This window comes from Acinonyx jubatus, chromosome C1 (assembly GCF_027475565.1).
Source record: "Acinonyx jubatus isolate Ajub_Pintada_27869175 chromosome C1, VMU_Ajub_asm_v1.0, whole genome shotgun sequence".
In the NCBI taxonomy this organism is placed as follows: domain Eukaryota; kingdom Metazoa; phylum Chordata; class Mammalia; order Carnivora; family Felidae; genus Acinonyx; species Acinonyx jubatus.
Genome location: NC_069381.1, coordinates 42207502 through 42231863, shown reverse-complemented (window position 1 = coordinate 42231863; position 24362 = coordinate 42207502). Strand labels below are relative to the sequence as shown.

General features: G+C 37.7%; 1 protein-coding gene across 1 annotated transcript in view; it reads right to left on the bottom strand.

Moving 5' to 3' along the window:
* Positions 1-24362, bottom strand: part of SCP2 (sterol carrier protein 2) — a 125403-nt gene that overhangs the window by 36955 nt on the left and 64086 nt on the right. Inside the window, exon 12 of the mRNA XM_053214050.1 lies at positions 902-1055. Within this exon, the coding sequence (XP_053070025.1) occupies positions 902-1055 (154 nt within the window). The remainder of the gene's footprint in view (positions 1-901; positions 1056-24362) is intronic.

Sequence of the window (24362 nt, the reverse complement as noted above, 5' to 3'; positions counted from 1 at the left end):
CTCAGGGGTGAAGTCAAAAACCAAGACAAAGATTTCAGCATAGATAAACAAAAGTGTCCCATTATAAAAGGCTCATTATGAAAGAAAATAAGGCAATAAGAAAAATAAATGTTTATCATCTGTCAGAGCTGAACATGTTTGCTAACAGACAGGAGTCAATAGAAAGGCAAAGATGAAAAGACTCTAAAGGGAAAAGGTATACTTAATATTTAGAACAAAGTTACAGAAAGTGGTTGGTAACAAAAGCATTCAAAGAGGAGAGCCTGGCCTTGGAAAGGTAGACGGTCTTTTTGCCTATGGGAAGAACAATAACACTTCTCTGAGACAAGAGCAAGGAAGTTGAGGGATCCTGAAAGGCTTGGAACAGAAAGCACTTGGAGATTTGAGGAGCAGAGGAATTTGATAAGGACAGGAAGAAAATCAGCAAGAGACAAATAAAAGGAATTCTAGCAGCAGTGAGGGCTTGGCTGGATTCTGAAACATACATGTGCAGAGATCCAATCAGGGTATTTGATAACTTTCTCCAAACAACCTCAGAAGCCTGGGAGGGTATGTACAGACAGAGAAAGCAAACTCTGAAAAAGGAGACCAAAAAAGTGACTTGCCTAAATTAAAATCACTCAGGTTAGCCCGGCTAAGACAAGTATTTTTAGTTCAGCACTCTCTTTTGACTATGCTGCCTCCTCTTTTGAACAAAAATTTTTAACAAAATTTTCCTAAGGCTGTTTAAGTTTAAAAGCTAATTGCCAGTTTTAAGGTTTTAAAGCCAAGCTATCAAAGCAATGTTATGATATACTTATTGAGTACTAAAGCAATAAAATTTGGACTTTTTACATATACAACGTCATCAGCTATGAAAAGTCAGGATTCATTAACAGACAAAACCCAGAATGCCACTTACCTGGCAGCTTCAGGAAAACCCATCTTGTACAGCGTGACAACCACAGCTCCTCCAATGCCTAAATTATGCTGCAGAGCAACCTTTGCACCAGGAACTTGCCTTTTTCCGGCTTCCCCTCTCAGCTGCCAGCAGAGTTCAGCGCACTGAGCCAGACCTAACAAATCGAACACAGAGCAATCAGATTCCGTTGCGTTAGAAAGCTGCCCCAACCAGCTTTCTCAAGCCCACTTTTAAAGTCAAGAAAATGCATGCATAAATAACTTCTCTTAAAGGGCAAGAGGGTTTCTGCAGCTAGTTTTCCTCCTTCCTAAGTAATCTCCTTACTTACTTATTTTTACTTTATATAATTTATTTATTTTTTATAATTTACATCCAGGTTGGTTAGCACATGGTGCAACAATGATTTCAGGAGTAGATTCCTTAATCTCCTTTCCCATTTAGCCCATTCCCCCTCCCACAACCCCACTAATCTCTGTATTTAGACAATACCCAGGCTTAAGAAATTCCATGAACTCTAACCTGTCATTTTTTGGCAATGTTGGAAAAGAAAACACTGAATATACAGTTCTCTAACCCAGGTAAAATGGCATACAATAATTTAATTTTACCATTTTTAATGTATCAAAAGAAAAAAAAATCTAAATTTGGGAGTTCACTTTCCCTAAAAAATTTAGCTAGTATGGGGAATTTTCCTATGATTTCCCCCAAACAGTTCTCAACAAGAATAGATTTTCATAAGAATAGCATTTTGTCCCCTGAATAACAAAATCAAAGGTTTTTAGAACTGGAAGATATTTAATGATGTCAGACTGAGGAACTGTAAGATTAAATAATTTGTGAATGGTCACAAAGCAGGCTAATTCCAGAATCAACTTTAGAATTCCTGTCTCCTGATTTATATTTGTTTGTCTTTCTAACAACCAGCTATTCAAGGATCCCTGAGTTAAGAAATGTTCTCATAGGATAGACTGGCTTCACCATCCCAGAGGCAGAGTTATATAGGTCCAACTATAACGTCTGTTCATCCACCTACATCACCAATCACAACTACTGATTCCTCAGTACCTGTGACAATTTCCTACATAAAGCGGTTAAAAAAGAAAACCACAGGGGCATCTGGGTGGCTCAGTCAGTTGAGTGTCCAACTTCGGCTCAGGTCATCATCTCAGAGTTTTGTGAGTTTGGGCCCCACACTGGGCTCACTGCAGACAGTGCAGAGCCCACTTAGGATCCTCTGGCTCCCTCTCTCTCAAAAATAAATAAGCATGGAAGGAAGGAAGGAAGGAAGGAAGGAAGGAAGGAAGGAAGGAAGGAAGGAAGGAAGGAAGGAAGGGAGGAAGGGAGGGAGGAAGGAGGGGAGGGAGGAAGGAGGGAAGGGAGGAAGGAGGGAGGGAGGGAGGAAGGGAGGAGGGGAGGAAGGGAGGAAGGGAGGAAGGGAGGAAGGAAGGAAGGAAGGAAGGAAGGAAGGAAGGAAGGAAATTTAAAAAATAAATTTAAAAAAAAAAAAAGAAAAAGAAAACCATAAGCCCCAAACAGTGTCATTTAGACTGAGTTCCCAAACCCTGCTTAAGTCCTAATCTAACTGTAGTTTCGACCTCCCCCAGAAATGCAGTCTTAACCAGTCAGGAATTTTTTGATCAGTGCCACCGAGTCTGCCACCTGGGCCCTCTGCACCCCCCCAAAGATGAGGTAAAGCTGCATGATAAGACCCTTCGCTTTTCTTCTTAAGGGAAAGCAGTCTTGCCTGGAACAATCCTTTTCTTTTGCTAATAACTTTTTTGCCCCAGTCTCCTATAAAACCTTCCATTTTGTACAACTCTTCAGAGCAACCCTCTACTTGCTAGATGGGATGCTGCCCAATTCATGAATCATTTAATAAAGCCTATCAGGTCTTTAAAATTTACTCAGTTGAATTTTTGTTATTTAACAAACCCTAACCTCCTCAAGGAATATAACTCCTACTTCTTATATCCAAGCAGTGTGTATATATTTACAGAATATATATCTTAAGCACTGTTTTAAAATAGGTAACTCCACAACCTATTAATGACTTTTTGAACTATGAACATTCTGAATATTAATGAAGAAGATCAAAGTGAAACTTTGGGGCACTTAATTTTACTAGAAATCTGCCATATAGAAAGCTCAACCATTTAATGAATATGAAAAAGGCAAAAAATATTCACACTAGTCTTATATACACATGGGCAGGAAAATACAGCTAGTCTTCTTCACAAAATAATAAATATACATAGTTCACAATATTAGAGAAAATACTCAACCTCACCTGATTAAATAGAAAAATGCCATTTTTAACGAAATTGGTAAGGATGTTTTTTTGTTTGTTTTGTTTTGTTTTTGGTAAGGATGTTTAAAGCATAATCCATATGCTGGGGAGACTAGCAAGACAGCCACCTCCATACAGTACTGGTGAAAGTTCAAATCATTACAACCTTTTTGGAAAGTAATATACAAAATTAAGAGCCTTGAAAATGCCTTGAAAACCATTCTATGGAAATAAGCACAGGTAAAATTTTACACACAAAGCAATCTCTATCACACTGTAACAGTGAAAAACTAAATAATCTAGAAGTGAAAGAACTGAGGAATAGTTATATAAATTATGAAGTATCTATATGATAAAGCACTATGTTTCTATTTTAAGTGTTTAATGAAATGTCTAACAATTCAGGAAAATTACTATTATGATAGGTAATATTCATAAAAAATGCAAGGAACCAATATTTGATGGGGTTTTGGAGTGATGGTGGGGTTTGGAGCTGATGGCCAAAAAAGAATTCTTGAAGACGTCTTTGGTGCAAAAAGGTGATTTTATTAAAGCATGGGGACAGGACCCGTGGGCAGAAAAAAGCTGCACTGGAGTTGTGAAGAGTGACGATTATATACTTTCAGGTTGGGCAGGTCAGGGACAGCGTACGTCTCCAAGGAATTTTGGAAGCAAGGTTTCCAGGACCTTGAGCGGCTAGCTGGTGTTAGGAAAACCATTTGTTACTGTTTAGTAAAACCTCAGTCCTGAGACCCTTCAGATGTATATCAGAGGCCATATGCTTGGAGTATAATTGCCAACATATCCTTGGGGGTTAAAGATAAAAGAGGTTTGCAAAGGAATTTTTATGTGTTTAAGGAGACTCACAGGATTCTGGGGGGTCAGGATAATGGTAAGCCAAGATTCCCTTTTGCTCCTAGCAAAGTGTCATCACCAAGGCAGCTGAGCTCCTAGAGAAAGGTCACTCTGCTTGTTTCAAGGACTTGTCAGTGGGCTGTAGGCAGTAAGGGAATTTAATTTTTCATTTGCCTTTGCTTCCAACATCACCATGGCAAGAACTTAAACCCACATCTTGATGAGGGCAATATTAGGGCTCCAGGAAACAGAGTCTAAGGTTTCTGGAGATTAGGCTATAAATAAATTTGCCTTTTTCTTATAGTTTAATAAGTTATCGTAAACTCAAGGAGACTCCTATTGTTCATGACTGTGATCTCTATCAGTCAACCATTTGCTTTCTTTCCTTTCCCCCGTTCTTGGGCAGCCAGCAGTGCATGAGGAATATCACACATATCCCACCTGGGGCAGGAGGTGCTATTAGCCTGTAGTGGGCCCTCAGCTTGCCCCATGCTCCTTCATCATTACTGATCTACCCATTCATCCAACAAATACTTTATGGCCCATTATGTGCCAGACACTGCTTAAGGCTCAGAAGACCCAGCAAAAACAAGATAGGCATAGTCTGTTCCCTAAGGAAGCAGATATTCTTGAGATATAAAGATGCAGGCATTTACAATACAGTCTACATTGGGAGTAGCATTACATTAATGCTACCGTGGGGGGGGGGGGAGAGGGTGGGGACTAAGGAGGTAGGCAAAAAGAGGGAGAGAGCTGGAGAAAGAGAAAAAGATCTTGCCATTTAATTGCTTTCAATAAAAGACGAGTGTTAGTAAGAGAGCATACTGATTATTTGAGCTTTCCGGTTGTCTACTTTCAGAACAAACTGGCGTTTCTTACATTTCTAGAATCTGGATCTGTAAAGGGTAGAAGTCAAAAGTTGGCCTCAGAGGGGCACCTGGGTGGCTCAGTCAATTAAGCATCTGACTTTGGCTCAGGTCATGATCTTATGGTTGGTGAGTTCAAGCCCTGCGTCAGGCTCTGTGCTCACAGCTTGGAGTCTGGGGCCTGCTTTGGATTCTGTGTGTGTGTCTCTCACTCTACCACTCCCCGGCTTGCACACGCTCTCTCTCTCTCTCTCTCTCTCTCTCTCTCTCTCTCTCTCTCTCAAAAATAAACAGACATTAAAAAAAAGAAAAAAGACTAAAAACAGAAAATGTTGGCCTCAGAAATCCATTTGCCAAGAAGGCACAGCAGTTACAAAAGCATTAGCCTAGGACTCTACTACCTATAATCTGGTTGCTACTGAAAATAAACGATTCAAACATGTACCAATCACTCCAATAAATAGCTAATAAAGATAAGTACTAAGTACAATGGAAAACCTCAGAGTGGAAAAACTACAGGGAAAAACATCTTGAGATACTACCTGAGTTCTTTTCTTTCTCCTGCTTCCTTGAACCCATCATTATTCCTTATACCATTAAGACAGTCAAGTACAAAGAAATCACAATTCAGCTTCAGTTTACATTAGACATCTAAAGGCCTTATCATAAACAACATAAAAAAGCATGGTTTTCTATTATTGAAGCCTGGCTGAGAAAGAAAAGGTTTGCTGAGCTTCAAAGAGCAAAAAGCTTTAATGGACTCAGCATGCACTGAAAGATGTGTATTTATGTAAGAGCAGTTTTTCCCTTTAAAAGTAATCAATCTAGAATATAATATAAAATATAGTTCAAAAAAAGTAATATAAAGACATTTTTAGACACACAAAGCTGAAATATTTCATTACCATACTCAACACTCATGCTGTAGAAATGTTAAAGTCCTTTAGCAGAAGGAAAATGGTAGCAGATAGAAAAAAAAGGATCTACATGAGGGAATGAAGAATACTCAAAGTGGTAACTACATGAGTAAATGGATAAGGTTTTCTTTTTAATTGTTTAAATCTCTTTATTTATTTATTTATTTTTAATTTACATCCTGTTTAAATCTCTTTAAAAGATAATTGATTGTTTAAACAAAAATAATTTCCTATGGGGTTTATAATATATGTAAAAAATTTCACAACAGTATTATATGCCCTGAACAGGAGAAATGAAAATATACTATTGTAAGGTTTTTGTTTTTGTTTTTTTACTACATGTTAAGTAGTATAATAGACTATGATAAGATAAAAATGAAATACAGTCATAAAAAGTAATCCAAAAGAAGGCTGGAAAAAAAGGTAAGAGAAAATAAAGATTAGCAGGGACAAAGAGAACACAAATAACAAGACAGACTCAAACCTAACCATATTAATAATCACATAAAACGTAAATAGTCAAAACACCCCAATTAAAGGCAGAGATTGTCAGAAGAAAAAAAGCAAGACTCAACTAAATCAGGCTAATGCGCTTTAAATATAAAGTCACTAAAGAAGGTATACAAATGGCAAATAAGCATTTTAAAAATGCTCAACATCATGAGCCATCAGGAAAATGTAAATTAAAACCACAAGGAGATGCCACTACACATTGGTTAGAATGACTAAATTTGAAGATTGACCATACAAAGTGCTGATGAACATGTGGAAGAACTAGAACTCTCCTACACTGCTATGGGAATATAAAATGGTATGACCACATTGGAAGTCAGTTTGACCATTTCCTAAATGCCAAATTATGGAAAGAGCCCAAATGTCCATCCAATGATGAATGAATAAAGAAAATGTGGTATATATACAATGCAATATTATTCAGCCATAAGAAAAGAATGAAAACTTGCCATTTGTAACAACATGGATGGAACTAGAGAGTATAATGCTTAAGTGAAATAAGTCAGTCAGAGAAAGACAAATACCATAAGATTTCACTCATGTAGAACTTAAGAAACAAAACAAATGCTCACAGGGGAAAAAAAGAGAGAGGCAAACCAAGACACAGATTCTTAACTATAGAGAAAAAACTGATGGTTACCAGAGGGGAGGGGGGTAGAGGGATGGTTTAATTAGGTGATGGGGATTAAGGAGGGCACTTGTTGTGATGAGAACCCAGTGTTATACTGAAGTGTTGAGTCACTAAATTGTACACCCGAAACTAATATTACATGTATGGCAACTAACTGGAATTTAAATAAAAACTTTTACAAAAAAGTTAAACACGCACCTAGTATATGATCCAGTCATTCCATTCCTAGGTATTTACTCAAGAGAAACCAAATGTTCATAGAAAGATTTATACATGAATGTTCACAGTTCACAGCAGCTTTATTTGTAGTAGCCAAAAACTATAAACAACCCAAATACCCATCAACAATAAATTGTGATATATCTATACAATGAAATACTACTCAGCAATAAAATGGAATGAACTACTGATACATGCAAAAATATGGATACATCTCAGATAGACAAAAAGAGACAGTGCATACTATAGGGTTCCATTATATAAAACTACAGAAAATGCAAATTAATGTACAGTGACAGAAAGCAGATCGATGGCTGCTTTGGGATGAGGGGTGAGGAGTAATGAGGAGGGATTACACACATGTATATATGAAGAAACTTTTGGTTGATGGATATATTCACTATCTTGACTGTGGTAATGGTTTCACAGAACTTATTAAATTACACATTTTAATATGTTCAGTTGATTATATGTTGATTTTACCTCAATAAAGCTGTTAAAATAATAAAAAAAAATATGAGATATGTAGGCCTGATCTTTCTTCTCTCTTCTTTTTACTTAGCAAGAACAATAAAAGCCAGGGCCTGCTCCTCCCAGCTATCTCTACCTGCCAATAGGTATCAAGAGAAAACGCTCTCACTTGGGTTCCATTTCTCCTGGCACTGGAGAGTATTCATTATAGTCTAACAACTAAACTTACCTCTCCTCACACCTCAGTGGCAAAAGTCAAAATTCTAGGCAATGGGAATGAGGACAGGTGGCCTATAGGATATGAAGAGAGGTAAAACAGATGCTCTGGTGAAAGCTATTTAGGCTTTATTGACTTACTGACTTTTTAGAGTCAGTATTAGATTTAGCTCTTGCCAGTCATTGTCCTAGGATGTATTTTTTTTTAGTGACCTCTTACAGAGTAAAGGAGGCAAGCCATAGTTTGAGTATGCTAGGTCCCCTGGCTCAAATTCCATTTACTTTCATTTCATTTTCACCTAAATCTTTAGAGCCTATGTTTATAATACCTATAAAGGTATTAAAACGTGTAAAGAAAAATCACATGATAGAATAGTATGTGTACCGTTAAAAACATCCAGAACAATGCAAATTCAGGAGGAGAAATAACTATATCACATTTGGGGATCTGAGCATTTTAGGATTAGAAAGGATCTAAGAGGGGTGGCTCAGTCAGTTAAGCATCCGACTTCAACTCAGGTCATGATCTCACGGTTTGTGGGTTCGAGCCCTGCATCAGGCTCTGTGCTAACAGCTCAGAGCTTTAGATCCTGTGTGTGTGTCTCTCTCTGCAACCCCCCTCTCCCTGCCTGCACTCTCTCTCTCTCTGTCTCTCAAAAGTGAATAAACGTTTAAAAAAAAAAAAAAAGAAAGGCTCTAAGAGCTCATCACATCTAAGGCCCTAACAAATGAGCAATCCCCCCATGACATGCCCATCACGTTGTTAACTTGTATTTTTTGTGCATAGCCTAGACTGTAATTTCCTATATCGGCCCAAAGTCAAGCTTCCCATGAATTCTTCCTATTTTTTCCCATAGGAGACAAGTTTATCCCCTCTGCCCCATATCACCTTTCAGATATTAAAAGAACAATTAATTCAACCATCCCCTTTACATGTGCAAACTCTTTTACTGAGCACTGTTTGGGGGTACAGTGACAAATGAAATATGGATTCTTAGTCCATATTAGTCCATGGATTCTTAGTCCAAATATGGATTCTTAGTCCATATTAGTCCATGGATTCTTTATAGGCTCTTAGTCAAATGGAGAGATTTTTCTTTAAAAGCCATAAATAACTACCATATTACTATATAAGTATAAATGTCAAAAAAGAAGCACTGAGAAAGTGTCATGAGTTCAGAAAAGGGAAAGATTAATCCAATCTATGGAAAGGATGAAGAAATTAGGGAAAGTTTCATAAGGTAGCTAACACTTGAAATGGACCTTGAAGATGGGCATTTTTCCTGAGGAAAAAGCATTGTAGTGAAGGTAATGGTTAAGAGCTTAGACTCAAGAAATACATTGCCTGAGTTTGAATCCTAGCTTTACCACTAGTTTAGTGACTTTGGGCAAGTTACTCTGTGCTGTTATTTTCCACTTTGATAAAATATAAAATGGACATGAGAATTAAATGAGGAATACTTAGAACAGTGCCCAGCACTTAGCACTGCGTAAATGTTTGCTGCTGTTGTTACTCAGAAAACATCAAAGACAGAGCTTGCACAGGTGAGAAGGAATTAAAGACATCCTGGAAAAGCAAACAGTTCAGGTTAATTTAAACATTTCTTCCCATTTCTGCATCTCCACATCCAAAACCCAGCTAGATATAAATGCTAGCACAGACCCTCGCCTGTGGTAGGGAAGTAATAAATCTTCACCTTGCCATTTCTCTTTCCCTTTTTCTTCTCATAGTTCTGGTTTATTCTTTGCCTGAGTTTCTGTAGCAGGTGAATATTTACATTTCAATAATTCGTCATCCCTATTCAGGCTTCCAATCAAGTCATCAACATCTGTAAGATCTATAAGTTTGCATAGTAACTATTTGCATTATCACATTATCTGCCACTTGTATACTTCAGGAGGGCAATGTTTTCTTGTATATCCTAGCCCTAGATCCCAAACCCAGCTGTGCAGGAGAAGCTCTTAGCAGATCTTAAAAATATGTAAGCTGTTGGGCTCAACTAGACCTAGGAGAGAGAATTTCCAAGGGAAGGCAAGAGTATATACATTTTTAAAAGCTATAGGAGATTCTATATCAGTACCTCACATAGACACAATGTTTGAGAGTCAATTACTTACAGTACCTAATGATAAAGTCGGCACACAATAAGCATTTGTTGAACTTTCATGGACTAAAGATCAGGACCTAAAACCAGGTTGAAGCCACAATGGAAAGGCACTAAATGCTAGGCTTAATTTAGTTTGGCACAAAAGGCCAAACTAAATAACCAACCTCCAGCTTCAAAACAACAATCCCTTGTAAGGAACTCTATCTCAAATCACTTTCATGCTCTTTCAGGAGATCACAGACATTAATATGCATGTTCAAAAATTGGAAATAGCTAATAAGCTAAAATGAAATTTTACTTATTCATTTTATCTATTTTTAAAGTTTACTTATTTTGAGAAAAAGAGAGAGAGAGAGAGTGAGAGAAAGTGGGGAGGGACAGAGAGAAAGGTAAAGAGAGAATCCCAAGTAGGCTTTGTGCTGATAGCCAACATGGGGCTCGAACTCACAAACCATGAGATCATGACCTGAGCTGAAATCAAGAGTCAAATGCTTAATTAACCAACTGAGCCACCCAGGCACCCCACTTATTCATTTTAAATAGCGTTCAGTAAGCGTTAATGCAATATATGTGAAAGCACATTAAAAACTAAAATAAAATATGAGGGGCGCCTGGGTGGCTCAGTTGGTTAAGCGGCTGACTTCTGTTCAGGTCATGAACTCATAGCTTGTGGATTCAAACCCCACATCGGGTTCTGTGCTGACAGAGCCTGGACCCTGCTTCAGATTCTGTGTCTCCCTCTCTCTCTGCCCCTCTCCCACTTGTGCTTTGTCTCTCTCTGTCTCTCAAAAATAAATAAAAATGTAAAAATAAATAAATAAATAAAATATGATACTATTATTTAGACACTAATAATTTAAAAATCTAAGTTTTAATGTGATTTTTCTAATTGAAAAATCTGAAAGGAATTCATGATTTTAAACTGACAGTAAATAAAATATTCACTTCAAATGCTTAAATCTTTTTTTTTTTTCTATTACAGGTCCTGTTATGGCAACTAGAATTTTTTTTTTATGCAGATCTGGACAAGTTAAAATTGGAAACCATATCATGAAGCTTTAATTTTAAAGCTAATTCTCCAGTACTGAGTTTCCACCAAAGTAACAATATCTTACAACTAAACTAATACTATTTGTAGAAGAGAACCTTCCATCTTCCCCCACTCCATCATAAGTCAGCATGTTTTGGAAGCACTTGACCATTTTCTGATTCACTTAGAATCCTATTGCAATTTGTTATCCAAGTAACCAGGGCAAAAATATTTAAACTGCTCAGAGCTATCATCCTGATACATTTTCCAGGAGTCTGAATTCTTTCTTGGGCTACAGCTAATGGCTCTGTATTTACTTAAGTATATCCAAATTCTCAATATGTAGCAGGTGAACATTTACACTTCAATAATTACTCATCCTTATTCAGGCTACCAATCAAGTTATCAAGATCTGTAAGTTTTTCCCCAAAAATGCTACCCCACCACTAACATTATTCCTAATTACTGATGATAACACGAAAATTTTACCAACAGTGTAGACTAAAATATTGGAGAGGGTTTTCAAAGGATATTGTAGAAGGTATAACACTCTTTGAAGTATTTAAAAATTGAGTAAATTATATCTTCCTGAGGTATTTTAGGTTAGCTTTTTAGTGCTAGGGGAAAGAAGTAGATGACCTGTCAAGACTGACAACATTGTTTACATTTAATATTTTAAAATCCAGTGTTGCACACAAGATTATAAAAAAAAGAAGTACTCTCACATTCTGCTGTTAGGACTATACATTGGTATAATCTTTTTTGAAAAAAATTTGGCAATGTCTACCAATTTTTAATGATATACTATCCTTTGACATAGTGAGGCCATTGTTTTGGATTTATCCTGTATGTATTTATACTGTATGTATGAGTATACATACAAAAGTGTACAAAGACACAAAGATGCTTATTGCAGCATTGTTTATAATAGCAAAATTGACATCACATATGTCTAGTAGGTATGCTAGGTAAATTTCTTATAATGAGAATACTATGCAGGCATTAAAAAGAATAAAGAATATCTATAAATGATAATATAAAAAGATTTTAAGATGTAAGTAAATAAAGCTGTCTGCAATGTAGTAAATATACATATATAATACATACATAAAGAAAAGCTGTGGGGTGCCTGGGTGGCTCAGTCCGTTAAGCACCCAATTCTTGATTTTGGCTCAGGTCACGGTTCATGGGATGAAGCCCATGCGATTCTCTCTCCCCTTGCTCTCTGTCCCTCCCCCACTCATGTGCATGCACTCTCTCTCTCTCTCTAAAAATACATAAATAAACATTAAAAAAAAGAGAAAGGCTGCATACAGCCAAGATATGGAAACAATACACATGTCCACCTATAGATGAATGGATAAAGAAGATGTGGTATGTAGATAGATAGATACACACACACACACACACACACACACACACACACACACACACACACACAGTGGAATATTACCCAGGCATAAAACAGGATGAGATCTTGCCACTTGCAATAACATGAATGGACCTAGAAGGTACTATGCTAAGTGAAATAAGTCAGAGAAAGACAAATACCGTATGATTCTACTTATGTATGGAATCTGAAAAACAAAACAGATGAATGAATAAACAAAAAGCAGAGATGGATCCATAAATACTGAGAACAAATTGATGGTACCAGAGGAAGGGGGTAGGGAGATGGGCTAAATGGGTCAAGGGGAGTGGAAGACAGGCTTCCAGTTATGAAATGAGTAAGTCATGGGGATAAAAGATACAGCATAGGGAATATAGTCAATGGTATTGTAATAGCATTATAGGGTGACAGATGGTACCTATACTTGTGGTGAGCATAGCATAATGTGTAGACTTGTCCAACCACTATGCAGTACTCCTGAAATTAATGTAACATATTGTGTCAAGTATACTTCAATAACAAAAAAAGAAAGACTGTATAAACACACATTTAAATATGCACTTGTATAAGCATAACAATTTGAGGGAGAATATCAAAAAAACTGTAAAAGAGGTTTACTCTGAAAAATAGAACTAAGGGTAAGAAGAAAGAGAAAGACATGCTAAATGTTAAACTTTGTCATCCCATTATAATATTACAAACCATGACAACACTTTAGAGAACTATTTGGCAGCTTCTTATAAAGTTAAACATACATCTGCCCTCTGACTGAGCAATTTTACTCTGGGTTATTAACCCAAGAGAAATGCAAAAGGTGTGTCCACAAATAGACTTGTACAAAAATGTTCACAGCATCCTTATTTATAATGCCCTCAAGCAGGAAAAAACTCAAACATCCATCAACAGGAGAATGGATAAACAAACTGGTATATGGACTACAATTTAGCAATAAAAAAGAATGAACTACTGATACAGGAAAAATCTGGATCAGTCTTAGCCTGATTGAGGGGGAAGAGTTTGGAGAATGGGGAAGATGTTTGAGGGAAGTCAAGGTCCATCTATGTTGTAGCATCTGCCAATACTTAATTTGTGGCATAAGTATATTCTATTGCATGAATATAACACATTTTGTTTATTCATTCATCAAATGATGATCAACATCTAGGTTATTTTCACCTTTTTGGCTATTATAAATAATGCTGCTATAAACAATTGTGTTTTTGTGAGAACTGTGTATTTTATTATATGAAAATTACACCTCAATTTTAAGATATGGAGTGAAAAATCATATTGTTACTACAAAGCATGATTTCTGAGTGTTTCAGTGAATAGCAGAACAAATTAATTATAATGGCAAACAAATTATTTATAATGAAAATATGTTCCTTCAGAGGAAAAAAAAGTTATGTGTCAATAAAAACAGTTAGCCTGAAGGGCACCTGGGTAACTCAGTTAGTTAAATTCTGACTCTTGATTTCAGCCCAGGTCATGATCTCGCAGTTCATGGGTTCAAGCCCCACATTGGGCTCTATGCTGACAAGGTGGAGCCTGCTTGGGATTCTCTATCTCCCTCTGTCTCTGCTCTTCCCCCACCCAAAAAATAAATAAACATTTTTTTTTTAAACCACACAATTAACCTGAAATGCCACATTCATCTCTGGGATGAAAAAAGTTTCAAAAAAAAAAAAAAAAAAAAAAGAAAAAGGAGTTTTTTTTATATGAGAGTGAGGAAGCTGTCTGAAAGGAGAATTTAAATCACTGTCTCTATTGCAAACTGCTACTTTTTGTCTTTTTAAAAATTTAGTTCCAGTATAGGTAACACATAGTGTTGTATTAGTTAGAAGTATACAATATAATGATTCAACAATTCTATACATTACTCAATGCTCATCAATATTATTTTACTCTTGCCACACCTGGGTGGCTCAATCAGTTAAGCGTCTGACTCTTGATTTTGACTCAGGTCATGATCTCACAATTTGTGAGCCCCACTATCAGTGCAGAGCCTGCTTCAGATTCTCTCTCTCCCTCTCTCTCTCTCTGCCCCTCCCCTGCTCATTGTCTCCCTCTCTCCTCTCTCTCAAAATAAACTTAAAAAAAAAAAAAGATTACTCTTAATCCCCTTCACCTATTTTACCCCCCACCCCCCACCCCACCTACCCTTTGGTAACCATCTGTTTGTTCTCTATAGTTAGAATCTCCTTTTGGTCTTTTTCTTTGTTCATTTTTTTTCTTAAATTCAACATGAGTGAAATTATATGGTATTTGTCTTTCTCTGACTTATTTCACTTAGCAGTATGCCCTACAGATCCATCCATGCTGTTGCAAATGGCAAGATTTCATTTTTTTTTTATGTCTGAGTAATATTCCATTATATATAGTACATCTTTATCCGTTCATCTATTGATGGACACTTGGGCTGCTTCCATAATTTAGCTATTGTAAAAAAAGCTGCAATTTACATAGGGATGCATTTATCTTTTCAAGTTAGTGTTTCAGTTTCTTGTAGGCAGCATGTAGATGGTCTTGCTTTCTTATCCATTCCATCACCTTTTGTCTTTTCATTGGAGTGTTTAGTCCATTTACATTTAAAGTAATTATTTATAGGTATATACTTATTGTCATTTTGTTACTTGTTTTATGTTTGTTTTTGTAGTTCTTCTCTGTTCCTTTCTTCTCTTGCTCTCTTCTCTCACGGTTTGCTGGCTTTACTGATATACTTGGATTCTTTTCTCTTTATTTTTTTGCATTATGTATTACTGGTTTTTGATTTGTGGTTACTATTAGGTTTATATGTAACATTTTATGCATACAGCAGTGCATGTTCAGTCGATAGTCACTTAAGTTTGAACCTATTATTTATTCTCCTCCCCAACCCCGTATTTTAGGTATAGGGTGTCATAATTTACATCCTTTATTCTGTGAATCTCTTGACTTATTTTTATAGGTATACTTATTTTTACTGCTTTTGTGCTTCCTACTTTTCTTACTCCTACTTATGGTCTTTCCTTTCTACTCAAAGAGCCCCCTTTAACATTTCTTATAGGGCTGGTTTAGTGGTCATGAACTCCTTTAACTTGTGTTTGTCTGGAAAACTCTTTATCTCTCCTATTCTGAAAGACGGCCTTGCTGGATAGAATATTCTTGGTTGCAGGTTTTCTTTTTTTTTAAGCACTTTGAATATATCATGCCATTTCCTTCTGGCCTGCAAAGTTTCAGCTAAAAAATCAGCTAACAGCCTTATGGGATTTCCCCTGTATGTAATGGTTTTCTTTTTTCTTTTTTTTTTTTTTAACGTTTTTATTTATTTTTGAGACAGAGAGAGACAGAGCATGAACGGGGGAGGGGCAAAGAGAGAGGGAGACACAGAATTCGAAGCAGGCTCCAGGCTCTGAGCCATCAGCCCAGAGCCTGACGCAGGGCTCGAACTCACGGACCACGAGATCGTGACCTGAGTTGAAGTCAGACGCTCAACCGACTGAGCCACCCAGGCGCCCCTGGTTTTCTTTTTTCTTGATGCTTTTAAAATTATCTCTTTCTGTATCACTACTTTTTTTATTTTAATTACTACATGTCTTGATGTGGACCCCCTTGGGTTGATTTTGTTGGGGACTCTCTGTGCTTCCTGGGTCTGGATTTCCATTTCCTTCCCCAGATTTGTTAAGTTTTCAGCTATTATTTCTTCAAATACATTTTCTGCCCCATTTTCTCTCTCTTCTCCATCTGGGATCCCTAAGATGCAAATGTTATTATGATTGATGGAGTCACTGAGTTCCCTATTTTCATTTAGTATTATTATTTTTTCTCTCTCCTGTTCAGCTTGGTTGCTTTCCATTACTCTGTACTCCAGGTTGCTAATCCATTCTCCTGCCTCCTTTAGTCTACTGTTGATTCCATCTAGTGTATTTTTAATTTCAGTTATTGAGTTATTCATCTCTGATTGGTTCTTTTTTTTTTGTTTTCCATCTCTGTTGAGGGTCTCACTGAGGTCCTTCACTCTTTTCCCAAGTCCAGTGAGTATTTTTATGACCATTACTTTAATTCTCTATCAGGCATACCACTTATTTATCTCTGTTTTATTTAGCTCTCTTACTGTGCTTTTATCTTGTTCTTTCATTTGGGACATATTCTTTTGTCTCCTTATTTTGTCTACCCCTCTGTGAGTGTCTATGTGTTAGGAAAGTCAACTATGTCTCCTGCTCTTGAAAGTAGTAGCCTTATGAAGAAGAGGTCCTGTAGTGCCCTGCAATGCAATGTCCCCTGTTCACCTGAACCTGGCACTTCAGGGGTGCCTTTTATGTGTGTTGCTTGCATCCTACTACGGTGCCTGAGCTGCTTTTGCCTTCAGTCCCATCCTCTGCAATGGCTCTCTTTGCTTGTTGCAGACAGTGTTTGGTCCCTGTGTTGTTAGTGGGCCAGTTTGGGGCTGCCTTGGGCTTGAGTAAGTCAGATCAGGCATTTGCTAGAGATGCAGTAACAACAAACAGCAGAGCATTGGCACTTTTCCTGTGTTGTCCCCTGAGAAGGTTTCATTGGTGAGCAGGGACTATAGTGAGACCAGGTATGTGCCCCCAGCCCACTGCTGCAACTGCAGCTGGATTGGTATATGTGGGTATCTTCCCTTCTCTCCAGGGCAAGAGTCACTTTGGAGTGGTGCCAACCCCTCTTGGGGACGCTTGCACACTGCCAGGCTTGTGGCACTGCTTTGTGTTGACTCCAGCCAAAGGTATATGGGAAGAGGCTGGTCCACAGGAGAATGTGGGGGCAGGGCATGCAGTGGCAGCAAAGTCTGTGCTGGTCCACTGCAGGAGGGGACCTGCAACTGCCCGGTAAAACTCCTACAGATGCCAGCCAGGTTGCAGGGGGTGGACCTGTGGAGGCTGGGCATGCTGTTAGCAAGCTAGGTGGAAAGTGTTGGCACTGTGCTGTTTCCCATATATGTCCATGTGTCTAGGCTGGGGGTAGGAGAGGGAAATGGCACCTGCTAGTTCTTTTGTTCTTGGAGAAGTCTCCCAAAGATCCCTGCCCTTCTAGCACATGTTCTGAGATGAGTATACAAATCTCCCTCCTATATACCCCAGGTTTTTTTCAGACCACTGTTTCTATGCTGTATCTCCACGGGTATGTATGTTGTGCTATTTCTATAAGGGCAGGGACTCAGTTTGCCATGACCAACCCAGTTCTCCCAGAGTGGAGCCCACTGATTTTTAAAATTCCAGCCCTGATAATTGTAAGAACTTGAAAATTTTGACCCCTCTGGTTTTCACAACCAAATGTTATGGGGATTTGTCTTCACCATGCAGGAGTCCCATGCCTGAGGTGCCTGGTACAAAGGTCTGTTTCTCTCTCCTCTCTGCACCTGCAGTGTCCCTCCCTCCTGTAGACAGTCCTGCACATCTCTTTAGCTTCCAAACACATCTGCCCACTTCCTATGCTCTTCAATGTGGCCTCTTCTCTATGTTTAGCTGTGGAGAGTGTGTTCTGTCATTCTTCAAGTCATTTTCTGGGTTATTTACACCAAGGTAGGTGTTATCTACTTGTATCCATGGGACAAAGTGAACTTAGGGTCTTTCTACTTCACCATCTTTCCCAGAAGTGCAAACTACAACTCTATGGGGCTTCAATGACCATACCACGGAAATATTTATTATCACTCAGACTTCTTTATGTCCCATTAGCAAAAAGTCAACATTGACGTATGACCTACCTCTTTGGAGGGATAAAGGAAAGAGTTTAGTCTAATTACTAAAGGCAGAAAAGTAGTTTAAAAATGTCTGTGTAGTACTGGGTAAAATAGTTATATAGAGAAATTAATGCCTTGAGGCTGTCATACTAGAAGAAAAATTACTTTCTCTACAAATTAAAGAATGTTGTTCTCCTGAAATAGTTATACATTTTCCATGTTGTGATACAAACAATGACTTTATTACCAGCTACAAACAGTTACCTAGATCCAATATGGCATCCTTTTACAGAAATTGTAGGAGGAGAATACTAGCAGTTATTGTTTTTCTACCCCATTTTGGGAACTGTGCTATATACTTCACATATACATATTTCCTAATTTAATCCACAGAACAACTCTGTAAGGTAGATATAGGTTGTTTATTTATTCCCATTTTACATATTAAAAACAACAACAAAAACTAGGAGCAACAAAGCTGTATACTGAAAAGAATGAAGAGGCTAAGATCAAATCCAAGACTTCAGTCATACAGAACACACCCCTGCAATTGAGGTACATCAACCTTTCCATTCACAGCCACTGCTCCTAAAAGTTAATCTGCACTATTGTTGCTACTTTCCCACTTCTATTTATTTCTGCATTCCCATGTGTTTCTAGCAAAACATTTCAATAAAATTGTTCCAATACTTCCAATGGCTTGATAATAGTGAAATCCAAAGGACACTTTTCACTCTATCAATTTAACTTTTCTGGCCTGATGACTTAACTTTTGAAACGTTCCTCCCTTGAATAACTGACCATATATTCTTATTATTCTTAAATGTATCTTCCTCTCCACCTATACCTTTCATTTTTATATCTCCTAGGGTTTTATTCTTGATCTTTGTGCTGGATTTGCCAACATGGTATTCCAAATAGTATTTTCTCTGGTTAAGAAGCTCATTTAATAGCCTCAATAAATGAATACAGGGATGAACACCTATTCACAGCATTCATTGGGCTTACAATGTAGTCTATCACCCTGAAGCAGTTGATCTGATAGTATAATGTAAAAGCCTTTTGAAGACTCTATAATGGTACCAGCAGCACTTTGTAGTGCTGGAGTCACACCCTCCAAAATGTGGAACGTGTTTTGAATTAGTGGTGCTATTTCTCTATAGTCACTACAAAAAGGATCAAAAGATGGAAAAGGGAGTAGCTCCTCTCACTGTTATCCCTAATAATCTACTAGGAAAATTTTGTCATTCCTGAAACTTTGGGTTCTGCTAGTTTAGCAGTCTTAGACACGACAATAGTTCCATTGACCTGAAAGCTAAGCTCACCACCTGGCTTCTGGTGTTGTATACATTTGACAAATGTATAATCACATGTAGCTGCCACTGTAGTATCACACAGAACAGTCTCATGCCCTTTTCCTCTATGCTGTATACCTTCTTCCTTCCCTCTCCTCTAACACATGATCCTTCTACTACTTCCATAGTTTTACCTTTTCCAGAATGTTATACATTCGGAATCATATGAGTATGTAGCCTTTTCAGATCAGCTTCTTTCACCTAAGTAATATGCACATAAGGTTCCTCCATGTCTTTTCAATACTTGATAGCTAATATTTTGTTAGCAATGACTAATATTATATTGTCTGGATGCACCATCATTTATGTATTCATTCACCTTCTGAAGGACATTTTGGTTGCTTCTAAGTTTTGGCAATTTAAATAAAGCTGCTATAAACATCCATGTGCAGATTTTTATGTGGACATAAGTTTTCAACTCATCTGGGTGAATGTCAATGAGCACAACTGCTGAATTGTGTGGTGGAGGATGTTTCATTTTTTTATTAAGTTTTTAATTTTACTCCATTATAGTTAACATGCAGTGTTATATTAGTTTCAGGTGCACAGTATAGCGATTCAACAATTCTACACATTACTCAGTGCTCATGATAAGTGTAGGGAATATTTCATTTTGTAAAAACTTGCCAGCATTTGGTGTTGTCACCATTTTGGATCCGGGACATTCTAATAGGTATGTAATGGTATCCTATGGTTTTAATTTGCAATTCCCTAATGACATATGATGTTAAAGATCTTTCCACATGCTTATTTGACACTCTATATCTTCTTTGGTGAAGTGTCTGTTCGGGTCTTTTGCCCAATTTTTAATCATATTGTTCATTTTCTTATTTACTTTATAAGAATTCTTTGTATCTTTTAGATAATAGTCCTTTAGCAGATATGTCTTTTGCAAATATTTTCTCTCAGTCTGGCTTATTTTCTCATTCTCTTAAAATTTTGTCTTTTTTAATCCCTCTATTTCTCCATTATTTCCTTCTTGTGTATTAAATATGTATTTTCTAGTATACCATTTTCATTCTTTGTCATTTTACTATATATTTTTTCACTATCTTTCCTATATGTTTTTTCTTAACATTTATTTATTTTTGAGAGACAGAAAGAGAGCAAAGCAGGGGAGGGGCAGAGAGAGAGGGAGACACAGAATCCGAAGCAGGCTCCAGGCTCTGAGCTGTCAGTACAGAGTCCAATGCAGGGCTTGAACCCACGAAGGATGAAATCATAACCTAAGCTGAAGTTGGATACTTAACCAACTAAGCCACCCAGGCGGCGCTCTTTCCTATATGTTTGAAAGCTATTTTTTAGTGGTTACTCTAGGAATTACAATTAACATCTTAATTTATACCAACCTAGTTTGAATTAATACCAACATAATTTCTTTTGTTTTTAATGTTTATTTTTTTTGAGAGAGAGAGATAGAGAATGAATGTAGGAGAGGCAGAGAGAGAGGGAGACACAGAATCCGAAGCAGGTTCCAGGCTCTGAGCTGTAAGCACAGAGCCAGACACAGGGCTCAAGCTCACGAACTGTGAGATCATGACCTGAGCCCAAGTCAGACGCTTAACTGGCTAACCCACCCAGGTGCCCCTCCAACTTAACTTCAATAGTATACAAAAATGGTCAGCTATGTTATCTCCACCCTCCTTTGTGTTGTCACTGTCATACAAATAACATTTTTATGCATTGTATGTCTATCAACTCAGATTATTGCTTCATGCAGCTGGACAGGAGGGGAGAAACATGCCATAATAATGTACTGCTATTGTCTTTATATTTACAAATACACCTACTACTAATGCTACTACTAATGCTCTGTATTTCTTCATATGCTCTTTATTCCACTGTCTAGTGTTTTCTTTTTTTTTTTCTTTCTCATTTTGCTATGGGTTTATTCCTGCTGTTAATTTTTTTTTTTTTTTTAATTTATGTCCAAGTTAGTTAGCATATAGGGCAACAGTTATTTCAGGAGTAGATTCCTTAATGCCCCTTACCCATTTAGCCCATCCCCCTCCTACAATCCCTCTAGTAACCCTCTGTTTGCTCTCCATATTTAAGAGTCTCTTATGTTTTGTCCCCCTCCCTGTTTTTATATTATTTTTGCTTCCCTTCCCTTATGTTCATCTGTTCTGTGCCTTAAAGTCCTCATATGAGTGAATTCATATGATACTTATCTTTCTCTGACTAATTTCGCTTCACATAATACCCTCTAGTTCCTATCCACATAGTTGCAAATGGCAAGATTTCATTCTTTTTGATTGCCAAGTAATACTCTATTGTATAGATATACCACATCTTCTATATCCATTCATCCATTGATGGATATTTGGGCTCTTTCCATACTTTGGCTATTGTTGATAGTGCTGCTATAAATATTGGGGTGCATGTGTCCCTTCGAAACAGCATACCTATATCCTTTGGATAAATACTTAGTAGTTCAACTGCTGGGTTGTAGGGTAGTTCTACTTTTAATTTTTTTAAATTTTTTTTTCAATATATGAAATTTATTGTCAAATTGGTTTCCATACAACACCCAGTGCTCATCCCAAAAGGTGCCCTCCTCAATACCCATCACCCACCCTCCCCGCCCTCCCACCCCCCATCAACCCTCAGTTTGTTCTCAGTTTTTAACAGTCTCTTATGCTTTGGCTCTCTCCCACTCTAACCTCTCTCTTTTTTTTTTTTTCCTTCCCCTCCCCCATGGGTTTCTGTTAAGTTTCTCAGGTTCCACATAAGAGTGAAACCATATGGTATCTGTCTTTCTCTGTATGGCTTATTTCACTTAGCATCACACTCTCCAGTTCCATCCACGTTGCTACAAAAGGCCATATTTCATTCTTTCTCATTGCCATGTAGTATTCCATTGTGTATATAAACCACAATTTCTTTATCCATTCATCAGTTGATGGACATTTAGGCTCTTTCCACAATTTGGCTATTGTTGAGAGTGCTGCTATAAACATTAGGGTACAAGTGCCCCTATGCATCAGTACCCCTGTATCCCTTGGGTAAATTCCTAGCAGTGCTATTGCTGGGTCATAGGGTAGGTCTATTTTCAATTTTCTGAGGAACCTCCACACTGCTTTCCAGAGCGGCTGCACCAATTTGCATTCCCACCAACAGTGCAAGAGGGTTCCCGTTTCTCCACATCCTCTCCAGCATCTATAGTCTCCTGATTTGTTCATTTTGGCCACTCTGACTGGCGTGAGGTGATATCTGAGTGTGGTTTTGATTTGTATTTCCCTGATAAGGAGCGACGTTGAACATCTTTTCATGTGCCTGTTGGCCATCCGGATGTCTTCTTTAGAGAAGTGTCTATTCATGTTTTCTGCCCATTTCTTCACTGGGTTATTTGTTTTTCGGGTGTGGAGTTTGGTGAGCTCTTTATAGATTTTGGATACTAGCCCTTTGTCTGATATGTCATTTGCAAATATCTTTTCCCATTCCGTTGGTTGCCTTTTAGTTTTGTTGATTGTTTCCTTTGCTGTGCAGAAGCTTTTTATCTTCATAAGGTCCCAGTAATTCATTTTTGCTTTTAATTCCCTTGCCTTTGGGGATTTTTTTAAATTTTTTAATGTTTATTTATTTTTGAAGGAGAGAGAGACAGAGTGTGAGTGGGGGAGGGGCAGAGAGAGTGAGGCACAGAATCTGAAGCAGGTTCCAGGCTCTAAGCTGTCAGCACAAAGCCTGACGCGGGGCTCAAACATACGAACCGCAAGACCATGACCTGAGCTGAAGTCAGTTGCATAGCCAGCGGAGCCACCCAGGCGCCCCTCTATTTTTAATTTTTTGAGGAACCTCCATACTGTGTCCCAGAGTATGGGACCAGTTTGCATTCCCACCAGCAGTGCAAAAGAGATCCTCTCTCTCCACATCCTCGCCAACATCTGTTGTTGCCTGAGTTGTTAATGTTAACCATTCTGACATGTGTGAGGTGGTATCTCATTGTGGTTTTGATTTGTATTTTCCTGATGATAAGTGAAGTTGAACATTTTTTCATGTTTCGGTTGGCATCTGGATGTCTTCTTTGGAGAAGTGTCTATTCATGTCTTTTGCCCATTTCTTCACTGGATTATTTTTTGGATTTTTTGGGTGTGGAGTTTGATAAGTTCTTTATAGATTTTGGATACTAACCCTTTATCTGATATGTCATTTGCAAACATCTTCTCCCATTCTGTCGGCTGCCTTTTAGTTTTGCTGATTGTTTCCTTCACTGTGCAGAAGCTTTTTATTTTTAAGAGGTCCAATAGTTCATTTTTGCTTTTGTTTCCCTTGCCTCCAGAGATATGTTGAGTAAGAAATTGCTGGGGCCAAGATCAAAGAGGTTTTGCCTGCTTTCTCCTCGAGGATTTTGATGGCTTCCTGTCTTACATTGAGGTTTTTCATCCATTTTGAGTTTATTTTTGTGTATGGTGTAAGAAAGTGGTCCAGGTTCATTTTTCTGCATGTCACTTTCCAGTTTTCCCAGCACCACTTGCTGAAGAGACTGTCTTTATTCCATTGGATATTCTTTCCTGCTTTGTCAAAGATAGTTGGCCATATGTTTGTGGGTCCATTTCTGGGTTCTCTATTCTGTTCCATTGATCTGAGTGTCTGTTTTTGTGCCAGTACCAAACTGTCTTGATGATTACAGCTTTATAATGCAGCTTGAAATCCAGGACTGTGATGCCTCCTGCTTTGGTCTTCTTTTTCAAGACTGCTTTGATTATTCAGGGTCTTTTCTGGTTCCATATAAATTTTAGAATTGTTTGCTCTAGCTCTGTGAAGAATGCTGGTGTTATTTTGATAGGGATTACATTGACTATGTAGATTGCTTTGGGTAGTATTGACATTTTAATAATATTTGTTCTTCCTACCTAGGAGCATGGAACATTTTTCCATTTGTTTTCCATTTGTTTCTTCTTCAATTTCTTTCATAAACTT